This window comes from Vipera ursinii (genome assembly GCF_947247035.1).
Source record: "Vipera ursinii genome assembly, chromosome: 5".
Classification (NCBI taxonomy): Eukaryota; Metazoa; Chordata; class Lepidosauria; order Squamata; family Viperidae; genus Vipera; species Vipera ursinii.
In genome coordinates, this window is record NC_139518.1 from 29,343,227 (window position 1) to 29,358,414 (window position 15,188).

General features: G+C 44.2%; 1 protein-coding gene across 1 annotated transcript; it reads right to left on the reverse strand.

The window, feature by feature from the left end:
• Window positions 1–1,976: 1,976 nt before the first annotated feature.
• On the reverse strand, window positions 1,977–4,949 carry CHST2 (carbohydrate sulfotransferase 2). Its single transcript, XM_083364551.1, has one exon. It carries the CDS (start codon window positions 3,736–3,738, stop codon window positions 2,416–2,418), a length of 1,323 nt encoding a protein of 440 aa, XP_083220677.1. The 5' UTR covers window positions 3,739–4,949; the 3' UTR covers window positions 1,977–2,415.
• Between the last annotated feature and the right edge of the window lie 10,239 nt (window positions 4,950–15,188).

The following is a 15,188-nucleotide window of genomic DNA, read 5'->3' on the forward strand; positions in this document are numbered from 1 at the left end:
AGGAAAAAATAATAATACAGGCAATTCTAGGTCTACACATTGACTTTCACAATCCTTACTCCTCAGTAATAGCCATCTTAAGCATCTAAAAGCTAGCATTCCTTCAAGGATAGAATTAAAATGAACCATAGCACACAGCCCAAGATACTGAGCCTAGAACACCCTTTAATTCAAATCTAAACTTCTGATGCAGTAACATTTAGTTTGGCTGTTAGGACAATCCAATTAAGATACTTGTTGATAATTAATTCTTGAATCCACTATTAGGCACCCTCAGAGCATTTTCGAAGTTTCCAAGCTTTCTATACAGAGAGAGAAAATAAGCACTATTGGCATGTAATCTCGCTTAACAATTGCCCTTTAGCCAATAATAACGCTCTATTCAACGTTAGGAAAGGAAGATCCTTAAAATATTATCAGTTTCAAAGTATACCTTCTACTTTCCTCACTGAAGGATACTGATTAATTTAAATATACTTAGTCCAATGAACCTTATCCCTAGGTCAGGGGTAGGCAACCTCGGCTCTTTTATGAATTCTGGGAGTTGAAGTCCATGAGTCATAAAAGAGCTGGCTCAGGAATTCTGGGAGTTGAAGTCCATGAGTCATAAAAGAGCCGAGGTTGCCTACCCCTGCCCTAGGTCAACACAGAACTGGAGACTTAAATGGCATTTGCTTCGCAGCAGCAGCTACTTTGTTATGAATACATTAGTATTATACTCCAATATCTTTGTTTCTTTTGCTTAAGGTTCTGGAACTATGTTTTCCAAACCTGGCAAGTTCTGTAGAGTTCAACTCCCAGAATACCTGTTGTAGAATAATGAACATCACAGCATTCAAATAAATTGCTCATCATTCCGATGCTGCCCATAGAAATAGCATTGTTTGTTTTTCTATGTATTTTCTTACAAAATTTGCTGTGTGGTTCTAAAGCAGTTTCCATAGGCCACAAGCAATGCCTTAAAAAAAACCTGTTAATTCATTCTCTCCTAGATTTAGAAAGAAAACCAGCAAGATCCATTTAAACTCCAGAACTGCAGTCAGAACAAATTATTTTGTTTAAAAAGAAAAATAGCTTGGGCGAATAGTGACATAGCACCTTAATCTTGGGTTAAACACACACACACAGAGAGAAAGAGAGAGTGAGTTTCCCAAGCCTAGGCTTCTACAGCAAGCAATAACACACTAAACAATTTATCAATCATGAGAATGTCTTATGTTAAAAGTCAGTGGTAAAGCATAGTTCTAAAATCTCTCCAAGGACGAAAGGTTTTTTTTTTAATCACAAGGAAGGAAACATTGTTTCATTGCACTGTGCTGATATTATTATTCTGGCTTAATGCATGACACTCTGCTTCCTTTTTATATTTCTCTAAAAATTCTTTGTCAGAGATAAATGTATGGCTGTTCCATTTATTTATATTCACAATATATGTTAAATATATATAATTGCATACTTTGTGCAGTAGCTCTCAAACTTAAAAACAAAATCAGCTGATTAAAGCAAAACTGCCTTATGTTATCCTTTTGAGAATGATCACTATCACCACTGTTAAGTAACACATACATCATACTATTTCCTCTTGACTTCCCAATTTACAGATGTAAAGTTTTAACAGGTAAACAATTCAGGAATCTGATGAAAAGTTTATGCCACAATAAACTGTCCTTTAAAGTGCAATTTAATTTACAATCTTTTTGTTGCAATGTGGCATGAGGACATGTAAAATTGTTTTAAGTAATTTTTTCAACCTAGATCTTTTTGAATGGGAAACTATTTTTATCAAGAGATATTTTGGCATGCTGTTTATCTATTTTTTATCTTTTTTATACACACAGTAAAAACAAGAAGCCATTTATCTGCTTTTTAAGAAAGTAAAAACATTTTTTCCTGACAATCAGCAAACTCTCTAAAGGACTTTCATCATAAGCATCATCAATATATGCATATATACATGCACAATCAAGTCACTGTAAAATGAGCAACTTTTATTGAGTTCTTCATTACATTTAAACATTTATACAAAAGATCAGTTCTCTGAATTTTGTTTTACTGATTAGTCCCTTACCTCGGATGCCACCCAACCCTCACCACAAATGTGCAAAGCTCTCATGATTACTATCACAACAACTATATAAAGATTCTGGTATGTACTGAATCATGTGCCTTGAACTTCTGGAGGAGAAAAATAAAGTCTTACAAATACTTAAGTCACTGTGTATATTTCAATTATATCAGCAGAGCAATGCAAAAATGTGAATATGTGTAAATTCTCAGTAGTCTTTGGAGAAGTAAAATGAACAATATATATTTTAAGAAAAAGCTGTATTTTGCATTCTCCCTCTCATTGTAAATGAAAAGTTGTAGATGGCTCTCTCTGTATGTCCTTTAGGTGTTGAAAGACATACATCCTTTTCACAATCTTGGCTTAATAAGCAATGTTTTGCTAAGGTCCTTTACTTCTTCTGGGCTACTGGCTTTCTCATAGCCTAGGATAGACATAGGCTGGTGGCAAAACTCTTCCACTTGCTTAACCTGATGAAAGCTCAGTGCGGTCCTCCAGGCATTAACTGCCTGGCTAGCATTCCTGGCAGAGACCACAAAAGGTTTGGAAGAGTATCCAGGTCCACTTGTCATATTGAGAGCAAACTTCTCCATCTCTGGGCTCACCACTAAATTGACAAACCCATAGATCTGTCGCAAAGTCTTGATGGGGTCCACAACCAGGTCCTCATACCGGACAGCCATATAATTCCCCTTCAGCCAATCGGGTGGGTGCAAAGCCATTTGCAAAGTCTTTGTCATGCTGCTGCAGATGACCTCCATAGCTCCTAAGGCATGGTAGTCTGAACCACCTCCCCCTTCCTTCTTGTTCAGCTTGTGGCCTGCATCCAGGAATGGTATTCGATGGATGCGAGGGTCCCTGCTTCTCACCACCTGTAAGCTCTCGCGGATGAGTCCATGGCGGGATTTGATCCTGGAACTAGCCACAGCTCGAGGGTCCCTGACCAGGTGGATAACTTTGAGACCCAGGAAAGGGTCTTGGATGAGTGGTGCTAAAACTGCAATGTCAAAGATCCGCACACCTTTGATGACTAAAGTGTGGTACCTGAGGCATTCATCCTGCAAAAGGTTGAGTTGTCGCGGTGGGCACTTCTTACACAGCTTGTCATCCACCATGCCCACAGTTTGCTTGTGGTAAGCTGGGCAGAGGGGTGAGGAGCAGATTACCTTGTTGGTGGATGCACCAAAGATGCCCAAGGTGGTGAGATTTTTTCCTGCCCCTGCAGTGCTGTAGAGCTGGAAGACAGAGAGGTCACAGTGGTAGAGGGAACTCAACATGTCCCGAGCTGCACCTTGCAGGGAAATAGCATCTCCCGGGTACAGCTTCTGCCACACGTGCCATACAGGTTCATAAAGGAAGAAGACCTCTGGGTTCTGGTTGAAGAGCTCCCCAAAGAAGGAGGAACCTGAACGCCAAGTGGTGAAAACGTAGACCAGCTGCCGCTTGCGGGCCAAGGGCACAGGAGGCCCATAGAGAGCCCGTGTGTCTGACCTGGACTGAGAGGCATAATAAGGCAGCTGCTGCTGATAGGATATCCGGCGGGCAGGTGAGGAGCCACTACACTGCTGCGGTCCCTTGTGCCACTTGTAGTCCAGCAAGTTGAGCATCGTAAGCAGCAGCAGCAGCACATAGCCCAAGCAGAGCACCAGAGCCTTCCTACGGAACACTTTCATGTTGCTAAGCTGAGACAGGACTGGAAACCAGTCCTGCCAACTGGGGCATATCACAGGCAAAGGCTTCCAACAGCGAATCGGTAGAGATGGGTCCGGATGTCCCAGCACTTCCCTCCCAGCAAAGAGGGCATCCCGCCGTCTTCCCTGGAGGCCCACCTTCCTGCTGCCGCTCACTCGCCTACACGTCGCCGCTCAGGAGAACTTCCCGTCCTTCCTACCTCCCATCGCTTTCCGAGGCTTCCCTAGAAAAGCATCGATCCAGCGGAAGCCCGCCGAAAGGAATTCCCCTGCACCCAGTTAATACACCATCATCTCGGGAGACGACTCGGCCGTTCCTCTTCCGTCCTTCCACGCAGCCGGAGAGTTTCCGCTCAGCAGCCAAGCGGCCGGTGCGGTCCCGACGCAGAGTCGAGGGAGGGAGCAAACTTTCAGAGGTCGCGGAGCCATCGATCCCTGAGTAAGTGCGTTGCGGGGAAGCGCGGGACTATCAACTCTTCCACGCAGCGGCCAAGCTCGGCTTCCCCCGCCGCATGGATGAGCGGTCTGGGGCTGCTGAGCGAGTTAGCGGCCCGAGGTGGCGTGAGAAGCGCCGCCGCTAAGGCGACGCGAAAGAGTCGTCGAATACCCCTCCTCCGAGGTACCGACTGCCCATCGCGGCTGCTGGCCGACGTCCGCCGAGCCCCGGATCCTGCAGGAAGAGAAGAGGAGCAGAAGCCGGCCTCTCTGCACCAGCGGCGGCGGCAGCGCTCAGACGATGACGCTCCATCGCAAGTCCATCGAGACTTTGGAAGAGAGCCACTTCTCGCCCGGGCCCCCGAAATCCCAAAGCTGCAGGGAGGTCGACGCGGTCGGAGCCAAAAAGCGGCGGCGGCGGCGGTAGTCCTTAAGTAGTAACGGCGGCGGCGGCGGCGGCGGCGTCCTCCCGTCAGGCTCGCGTCCCCCTCTATTGAATGGCTGGGGAGCTGCAGCTTCCACGCCACCGGCCCTCGTTCGGCCCCCGTGGTCGTCCTGACGCCTTCCCATTGGACGGCGTGCCTGCCACTCCGCGACTCTCAGCTCCCTCCATCTCTCACCAAAAAACCCCCCAAAGCACTGCGCTGGTCTTCACGCCGGGCTACTGCGGCGGAAGGCTGGTGGGCTGGCTAGCAAGAGCAGCTTGACTCCGCTGGCTCCCCGCCCCGCCTCGTCTCTGGGCGAAGCGTCTTTGGGGCGGTTTCGCTACTCTCCCGGCCGTCCACCGCCCCCACTTCCGTTGAGAGATGCAGAAAGTTTTCCCACCTGCAGCTGGGCAGCCCAACCTGTCCGCCGAGGTTTAGACGGAAGCCCTTCGTGGTCGCCAGAAAGAAATCGTGGCTCTTAACCAGCGTTTCCCAACCTTAGGAACTTGAAGATGCGTGGACTTCAACTCCCAGAATTCCCCAGCCAGCATAGCTGGCTGGGGAATTCTGGGAGTTGAAGTCCACGCATCTTCAAGTTCCTAAGGTTGGGAAACGCTGCTCTTAACGGCCGATAGATGGTTCCCCCCACGTTACACGCTCGGATTTTCAGTCCGTCCCAACAGAAACCGAGGGCCGAGATCAGGCCGTCTTTGAAAGTTCGTTGTTGTTCTTTCGCTGACGCTGCTGCCGCCCATGCAAAACGTTAACTTCGCCACACGACAGCCGTGGAAGAATCGCGATAAGAGCAAAAGCTATTGTGCCCTTCGGGGGGGGGGAAAGAAACCAAAATATAAAGCAGCACTGCTGGGAGCATCCCTGGATGCTTATGACTGTGAATTATTTGCGACGTGGGGGGTGGTGGGTGGTGTTAACTGTTTAAAGGAAGCTTGGGAGAAAAGGGAACACACAACTCAGTGTGATGGCATGCTTGTCTGCGATTTCTTGTATAACAGAAGTAAAAGCAGTACAAAGCAGCCAGGATCGTGACAACCTTGACAGGGAGAGCCTACACTGTTCGTGGAAGATTCCAGCAGAACACTTAAGGGCCTCTGTGACACTAAGGCAGAGTGCAAAAAACACAGAATGCCATTAAAAATACTGTTTGTTTTTTTTCACTTGGCCAATAAAGTATTCTATTCTATTCTAAAGATATTCTTTTAATAAATAGACTTAGGAAATGAAAGTGTGTGAGAAACACAAAATAACAGCTATTGATCTGGTTCAAATAATGAATCTTTGGCATGTAGTAGTTCTCAGGGCAATTCTTCCCCTTGTCCTTCCAACCCTGCTGTTTATTATGCTCAATCTATGAGGTTTAGGAACTCTTTCCAGCTCAAGTCAGCTTGATGATAATCTCTCATGTTATCCCCACAACAACCACACTGCAATACCTCTGTGTGTGTGTGTGTGTGTGTGTGTGTGCATGAGAGAGAGAGAGATACAAGAGCTTCTATACAGTAGTTGAGGGTGGATTAGAACCTGCATTCCAACATTCTAGTCAATCATTTCATCCTACTAGTTTGGATAGGAGATCACTAGGATTCCCAGGGTTATAGGCCCATGGTGGCGAACCTATGGCACGTGTGCCACAGGTGGCAGGCAGAGCCCTCTCTGTGGGCACATGCGCCATCGCCCCAGTCCTAGGCCTTTGGTCCCATCCATGAGCAACCTGCATCAATACCCACGCAGGGTAAGGTTGCCGGGCCCACCCTGCCTCCCCCAAGCATTTTTTTACTAACCTGCCTTTCAGTGGTATTCCATTTCCCCGTTTGCTTCTCACCCTTCGCTGTGTGTTTGTGGGACTATCGATTAAAAAAAAAGTTCCATCAGACTTTCTAACTTTTCCTGAGATCTCAAGAAGTTAGAAAGTCTGATGGAACTTTTTGTTTTTTACTGGTAGTCCCACAAATACGCAGCAAAGGCTGAGAAGCGAACGGAGAAACAATGCAGATGAAAGGCAGGTTAGTAAAAAAAAATGCTTGGGATCTGGGTGAGGGCGGGCGCGGCAACCTTACCCTGCATGGGGCCCATGTGAGGCCATCCCCTGCAGCCTCGGGGCTGCCGTGCTGGGCAGCAGTGGGCAGGGCGTTGAGGTGGGGGCTGGCAAGCTGACCAAAGCAGCAGGTGGAGTGCCGGAGGTTTGGGGAGGGAGGGCACTAAAGTGTGCAGTTGGGCCATTGGCAAGAGCAACACATCTGAGTGGAAAGAGGCCTTAGAACAAGTGGGTCAGGTAAGGAAAGAAATCCTTGCTCCACCCAGAAACTGCCTTTCTTTCCTTACCTGACTCCCAGCCCGTGCCATTTCTCCTTCACAATCCACCGCCGCTGCCACATGCAAGGAATCAAAGGAAGTCTTTTGGGGGGGGAGGTCAATCAATCAATTCCATCTTCTTGTGAAAGATCACAAAGTTGGAATTTACTGACCTTTTCCCCCCCCAAAAAAAACTTACTTTGTTTCCAGTTTCTCCCTTGCATGCCCAAGGGCACGCTCACGCTTTGGCCATGCCCCCTTCCTCTCCTCCTCTTGCCTATTCTTGTTTTTACCTCAGGGCCAGGCTGAGAGTTTTAGGCCTCGCTTGCAGCCTTGGCCTCACTTAGGGGAGCCAAGCCTGGTGATGACGATGCCACTGCTGCTGCTGCTGCTGAGATGGGTCCCACATTAGGTGCTACAGAACACGAGCCCCAGCCTCCTCCACTGCTGCCGCTGCAGCCGCCACCATGCTGACCAAAAGGAAACTGGTCCCACCGGCCCTCAACATCACCCCCATCATCGCTGAAGGACCCAGCCCCACCGGCGGTTGAAGTGGGGCTGTTGGAGTGGGATGCTGGTTATGGGTCTGAGGGGAGTGGGTAAAGAGCAAGGTATTTGTGAGGGTCGGCCAGGGTGTGCGAGAAAAATGGAGGAGAATTTGCTCCTGGAAGGTTATTTCGGGGTTGTGTGGAGCTGAGACGATGAAAGGTCAAGGGAGCCCCCAGTAGGGAGGATGCGGTCGGCCTTTGGAGGAGCATCCAGATCCACAAACGGGGGTGGTAGTGCTGCATCCAGGTGATGCCCCGAGAGGTAGGCAAAGCTGGAGGTGATGGAGCAGCTCAGAGAAACCGGGAGTGCCAGTGCTGGTGGTTGAGAGAAACTTCATTGGCCTTTAGGGTCTAGGAAATGGTGGAGGAAGGATGGGGGCATTAGGATATGCCCCATGGGAAAGAGGAATGCGCTCCTGTCAGGCAGGTTCTTTTCCCTGAGATGGTCCGGAATGCCAATCAAGGAGAATATTTCTGGCTCAGAGTTAAAATGAAGGGCCCTTGTGGGGGGGGGGTGTCTCTGAAGATGGTGGTTTTCTTGCAGACGTTTCAGGACCCAAAGTGGGATAATAAGTGAACTAATGATGTTACCTAGTTTGGATCATGAGACATCTACAAGATAGCCACAAAGCTCAGAGAGGACCAAGGAACCCACAACTGCCTTCCTCCTCTTCTTTTCTTCTCCTCCATTCCACAAACCCCATTCTCTTCTGGCACTGCTGATGTTACCTAGTTTGGGTCATGAGACATCTGCAAGAAATACTGAATTGAAATGGCATCCCCGCCCTCCCCCCTGCCTCACCTCGCCTCGCCCCACAGGACGAGCCTCCTGCCCACCATCTCACCTGCCAGAGACCCCCTGGATCTCCCCCAACCATGCCCAACCCCCACAGGCATCCCTCCCCACGAGTAACATCGAGGTGACCACACCCACCCTAGCCATGACCACCCAGTCTGCCATGACCACTGCAGCCACGCCCACCAAGTTCCACGCCCACTCAGTGAATTTTGATCCCGAAGGGCAATGTTTCTCCATAAATCTTATTTCAGTAAAAAGTAAAAATTCCTGATCAAGCTTCACTCAGCTTATTCTTCCTGATCAGCCAGGGTGCTGCCTGTTGTGACTTCATTCAGATTCATCTCTGTAAAGATAAGAAGCTGCATTTTACAAAAATCGTATAGCTGGACATTGAGTTCAGTGTACCTGCTGGTGGTAAGCCTCCATAACTTCAACTATGAGACTTTTTCAATGCTATTTGGTGAACTTAAATGATTGATCCTAAGACCATGAAAGCACGATCTTCTAAAGTATAAGAAGCTGCATTTTACAAAAACCGTATAGCTGGACATTGAGTTCAGTGTACCTGCTGGTGGTAAGCCTCCATAACTTCAATTATGAGACTTTTTCAATGCTATTTGGTGAACTTAAATGATTGATCCTAAGACCATGAAACCACGATCTTCTAAAGTATAAGAAGCTGCATTTTACAAAAATCATATAGCTGGACATTGAGTTCAGTGTACCTGCTGGTGGTAAGCCTCCATAACTTCAATTATGAGACTTTTTCAATGCTATTTGGTGAACTTAAATGATTGATCCTAAGACCATGAAAGCACGATCTTCTAAAGTATAAGAAGCTGCATTTTACAAAAATCATATAGCTGGACATTGAGTTCAGTGTACCTGCTGGTGGTAAGCCTCCATAATTTCAATTATGAGACTTTTTCAATGCTATTTGGTGAACTTAAATGATTGATCCTAAGACCATGAAAGCACGATCTTCTCTGGTTCATACAGAACCAAGCTGAAGATTCTTCTAATCTGGCTAATTCTTATATGCTCGAAACTCTCAGAAACATTAAATTCTTTGGATGTGTTGTATTGACCTCTGTACAGGAGTACAGAAATAGGGCTCTTCCTCACACCTCCATTAATACAATTTCCTTCTGTTCTTGAGATTAATGAAGGCCTCATGGCCAAATAGCCAAGGTAATTACTTCTGTAGGTCAACTGGAGCCTGGCAGGTTTGCCAATTTCTCTACCTCAAACTCCTCCTCCATATGAATTTGACCATACCCATAAAGGAACTCTGTAGTGCTTTTCACTGAAACACACTATTTTCTTCCCTGGTTTCAGCCTGCCTTAGAGCAGACATGTCAAACACAAGACCCGGGGGCCGGATCTGGCCCACGAAGTGGTTTCATGTGGCCCTGCGAAGCCATCCTGGAAACAGTGAGGGAACGGCCCCCACTGCCTTGGCCCTGGCCCAGAGACCCTCCTTCTGCCAGAGACCCTCAAATCTGTCCCACTCTGCTAAAGTGCAAATGTATGCTTATCTGTGTTGTGTACGAGTACACTTTTGAGAGCAGGCAACAGAATTTCATTTTAATGTGTGCCAGTGTGCCCACAGTAAAAAATGACAATAAAGACAAGTTAGATAAAGGCAATATCTTATCTACCCTGAAGCCCAAAGTAAATTTCTGGGAATTCCAGAGAGTTTAGTTTTTTATTAAGAATTGTAGGACAGCAGACATTAATGCTTTGAAGTAGAAATCCTTATATAACACTACAGTGATAACTGGAAAACCTATCCAGTAACAACCTCACTGAGCACTTATACGAACGTTGGCTTACCCAACTCTTCTTTTGCAGTTTGAGAAACTTAAGGTCCAAAACCTGATAATCAGTGCTGTCGTGTCAGAGAATTGTTTGTATTTATATGTTGCTGTGGTGAGTAGCTTTGCTAATGTTAATAGTGTAGGTTTATTGATGAACAACAGTATCTGGTCTTGATTACTAGATTCTCAATTAGGTGTTTCTATTTCTTATTTAGTGGACTTTTTGGTCTAACTGAATAAATGTCTGTATCTGGCTTAATTGATTAGCTTAATAATATTACTTTATATCTGCAAAGTCTCAACCTCCTTTTGAATTGCATTTATACAGTACATCATTTTTTATTCTTGCCTTTTTAAATGCAAAGTATATTAATATAATTTACCACATTATTCTTTTGTAGTTTGGGGGAAAATATTTTTAAAATGTATTTATTTGAGGGGTCCTTGATGCTCTCTGTTTATTTCATTATCCAAACTAGGTAATATCATCAATGCCAGTAAGGAGTGCAGTTTGCTGTCAGTTTATATTCTGGGGTCTTGCCTGTCAGTGTTGGTGGGGATGGTCTTAGAGATTCTTTGGTTGGGCTGTTTACTGTTGGCTCTTTGGCAGTTTCTTGATTGGGGTATTGCTTACTTGATTGTTGGTCTGATGTTAACTTTGGAGTATTGATATTTTTTCATTGGACATTTTAATTTTCCCTAGTCAAAATAGTTCTGCATGGTTTGTTTAAAACATCCACTTTATTTTAAAATCTTTCTTAATGTTATCTATAGTCAAGATTCTGAAAAAAGTGGCATTAATTCCTGGATTGTAACACATAATTAATGCATAGTCATATTGAAGTTAATACTGTAGGTAGTATCTGTGAATTTCTTGGAGTTAGATTGAGGCAGTAGATAAATCACATAAATAAAACATAAAAACATGTTTTGAAATATTTATGCCAGAAATTTTTCAGAATGTTCACATTTTTTCTAGATTACAAGTACTAGGTTGCATAAAATCAAAGAGCTGTCATTAGCAAAGATTTTAAATACATGTTAACTCTTAACCCCAAGCATTCAAACATTAGGGAAAATATTTGAGGAAAAGACAAGTTAATCTGTGTTCCTTAAATTTAAGTCTGTACTTCAAGAGCGTTCAAACACATCTTTCAAAAATGTACTACTTGCTGAAATCCTGTTCATATTACTGCAACAGAAGAAGTACATACACAATATAGGAAAAACATTTAAGAAAAAGAGACATCCGGAAAAAATCTAAAAAGCAGAATATGCTGGCTGGGGAATTCTGAGAATCAAAGTCCAAACATTTTCAAATGGCCAAGTTTGGGAAATGTTGATCTATAGTGTATGCCCTGTCAGATTATTCATTAGAATTCTAGAATTCTCAGAATAAATGAAGCTAGAAAGAAAACAACATGTCCTTAAACCAGTTCCTTGGCTGCACTTGCATTTGAACCCAGATCCCAAAGGCTTTTGTTCCAATGGTTTGGATATATCATTCCATTGGCTCTGGTGGAAAAGTGATTTTCTGTCTACAAACAGATATGTTTTTCTTACAGATTTTCTTTAAAAAAACCAGATCTAACCTATTTTACAATAAAATTGAACCCGTTGCTCGATTATGCCAAGAGGCCACCTGCTCTGTAAAATGAGCTAGGTTGTGTTTCTCGCTTAGCTGTCACCATTTCAAGTAGCAACTCCTGGTGGGCTGCACAAGCCAACAGCTTGTAGAATATTGCTTTCAATAAGCTCTTTTATTTAGCTATAGATACTACAGATAGAGTAACAATGTGCCAAATACCTGCCTCTCATATTACCATTATAATGGGCAATGCTTTTTTTGAAAGAAAAAAAAATAAGGTGCCAGAACTCACGGACAACTCCAGCTCCAGTCGAAAGCCCTTTACGGAGCCGGGAGCGGGGAGAAGAAACCACTTTAGGGAGCTTCCGAAGCGCAGATTACTCACCTGGAAAAGGTCTGTCTCCTCTTTGCCACAGTTCCTGCTGCCACTCTGATCTGAAGTCAGGGGACGCGTCCACAGCCCCCTGTGGCCCAATCCAGGCTCCAGAGGCCTGGAAAAGTTCTCTGGAGCCCACATGTATGGCTGCGGAACAATTTTGGAAAAGGCCTCCGGAGCCCGGATAGGGCCACAGGGGGGCCATAAAATTACTCTGCGCCCATAGATCTGCCTCTGGAGCCTGGATCAGGCCACGTGGGGGCTGCAAAATTGCTCTGTGGCCATACCTGTGGCCATACCTGGCAGCTTAGAAGGAAGTGGTTCTTCCATTCAAAAAAAGGTGCCGGAACACCATTCTGTGTGTTCTATGACAAAAAAAAGCTCTGATAATGGAGAAAAATACATCATATGACTCACACTTACTCACTCTCTCTCTCACACACACACACAAACACACACACACTTTTTCATTTATTTTCAACCCATTCTCATATTTCAATAATGAAGAGGTTTTGTGGTTTCAAATTAGAAAATTAACCTACCTAATCTGCTTTCAGGAGTCATTAGTTTCAAATTCCACATTCAAGTTTTTAATCTCTAAAGGAGACTTATATTAATTCAAACAAAACCATTTATGAAATAATAATTAAGACAATAAAACCATACAATGAAAACCAGACAGTCATGGAACTTAACAAACATTATAAATATACTGTATTAGCAACTGTAACTGTTCAGTGGCTTGGGTGATGACATTAAATATTTCATCAGTCAGCATACAAATCAGTAGGAAACTTATTTGGACTTTTCTGGCCTGAAATCCCACCAATTGGGAGCCAACAAACTCATCTTTATCCTTTGCAGATATATCCCTGATTGCTATCAGAAATTGTCTTCATAAATATGCAAAACTATAATTTTTAACATTAGTTTTTTAATTAAATCATAATTGAATAAATTTGCACAAGGCATACAGCCAAAAATATGCCAGCAACGTTCTATTTTAGTGGGCTGTGTAAACCAAGCTGGAATAGAGAGTGGTACATAGGTGTCTGTGTTCATCGCTGGATAACTTGCCTAGCACTTTGAAATGGACGGTCTGAAATAAGAAGTTATTAGAATTAAATGTTGCTTGCTTTACTGTGTCACCTTTTAAATTGTTCTAAGTCAACAAGTGGGATCTAATCAAGGCCTTTTTTATGAGAACTATAGGTCCCTGGCCCATATGCAAAATAACTTTTTCAAAGTAGGATTCAATATCTGAAATGATCAGATAAAACAATTTTCATTCAAGGCCTAAAAATGAGTAAGTTAAAATAGAACCTCAGTAGTTAATGCAGTATACTGGATTACTTCACACTTTCCCACTTAACAGGTGACTGAGTTGGTCAATATAATAAAGATTAGATTATTACAAAAAAAAGTGATGGATGAGATAAAATGGTATTCTGCCTACTTCACCTTGAAGCTACTCTAAATCTTAAGCATGCCCTGAATTCTGTTGTTCTGTCAGCAGAGCAGACTAGGGGTAATTGCCCCTCCTTTCCTCCTGTATCATCCAAATTTACACTGAGAGGTTAGTTGGCCTATACCAGACATGCCAAACACAAGGCCCGGGGGCCAGATCCGGCCCGCAAAGTGGTTTCATGTGGCCCACGAAGCCATCCTGGAAACAGTGAGGGAACGGCCCCCACTGCCTTGGCCCTGGCCCAGAGACCCTCCTTCTGCCAGAGACCCTCAGATCTGTCCCACTCCTGCCCAGGCCCCCATAGGCACCCTTGATGCGAACGATGTAGAGCTGGCCATGCCCACCCAGTAGGCCGTATGCATTCTAGCCACGCCCACCCAGTAGGCCATATGCACTCTAGCCACGCCCACCCAGTAGTCCACGCCCACCCTGGCCATACCCACCCGGCCCCTTGAGGGCAACCGCAATGCTGATGCGGCCCTCAATGAAATTGAGTTTGACACCCCTGGCCTATACCTTTGGGCGTTATAATTTAAAATATTAAAATAGAACATTTTTTTCAGAATTTCTCCAAGAGTTAATAAAAGAGGGTCCCTGGTTTCAGACTTCAGCTTCTCTCTGGCAAAAACTCAGGGAAAGAATAAAAGTGGTTCATGAATCACAGCATCTCATCTATAAAACTCAAGTGAAAACCAGCTGCTTGCAATATCATCATTAATAAATCAATTTTGACTACAAGGGTAAAACTATAGCTGGTCCCTGAAAATTTGAAGTCTTCTTCCAGGGAACTGATGTGCATTCTGTTGACTTAACAGCCAAAATGTCAGCCCAATGCAAATTAAAATAATTGAGCTGTGAAGCTTTGATTAAATGTTTTAAAAGGCACAAAAGAACTAGCTTCCATTTAGTTTTACTCATAGCTTCTAAAGTTATAGATATAAAATTTTAGTCTATTTTTATAGTAATATAAAATGTAATTGTCTACATAACAGCTAAACAAGACTACTGGCCAAACTGCATGTATGCACAAGACTAACCCATTCTTCACAGATACATGCCCTTAGGGTCACTGCCTTACAATGCGGCGCTATGCATGTTTGCTCACAGTAAGTTCTGTGCTGTTGTAGCCATAGTTTGTTTGCTGTATATAAGGAACAAAATTAGGTCAAGCATTAGACTTTTCTGTCTTTCTTTGCTGCCGTCTGCTAGATGATTGAATTTTGCAGTCTAGATGTAGTAGCCATATTTTGTGCAATGTTTCTTGGTCTAAAAGATGAATCCTCAATATTATGATTTTCATCCATTTGAAAGTATTTTAAGATTCACCAATCCATCCCAAAAGATGGAAAGAACTAACTACTCCTGCTTTATCTATGTATCTTTTTTGCACTGAAGCCCCTTGAAAAGGCAATGGTCCTCTTTGTTTTTCAAGCAAATTTTAGAAGTTTTTCTGATATTGTGTTTTGGGTTACTTGATTTTTAACAATGATCAATATTCTTGCCTTGGGAGAGGGAGGGAAGGAGGGGGGAGAGAGGGGTGGCATCAGTTATAGATGTCAGCTAGCACCAAGCAATATTGTTCATTTAAGCAATAAACAAGTCATTGTTTCCTCCTCTGAGACATGTCACAGATCTCTCCAGGCAGAAACAAGACGGACATTAA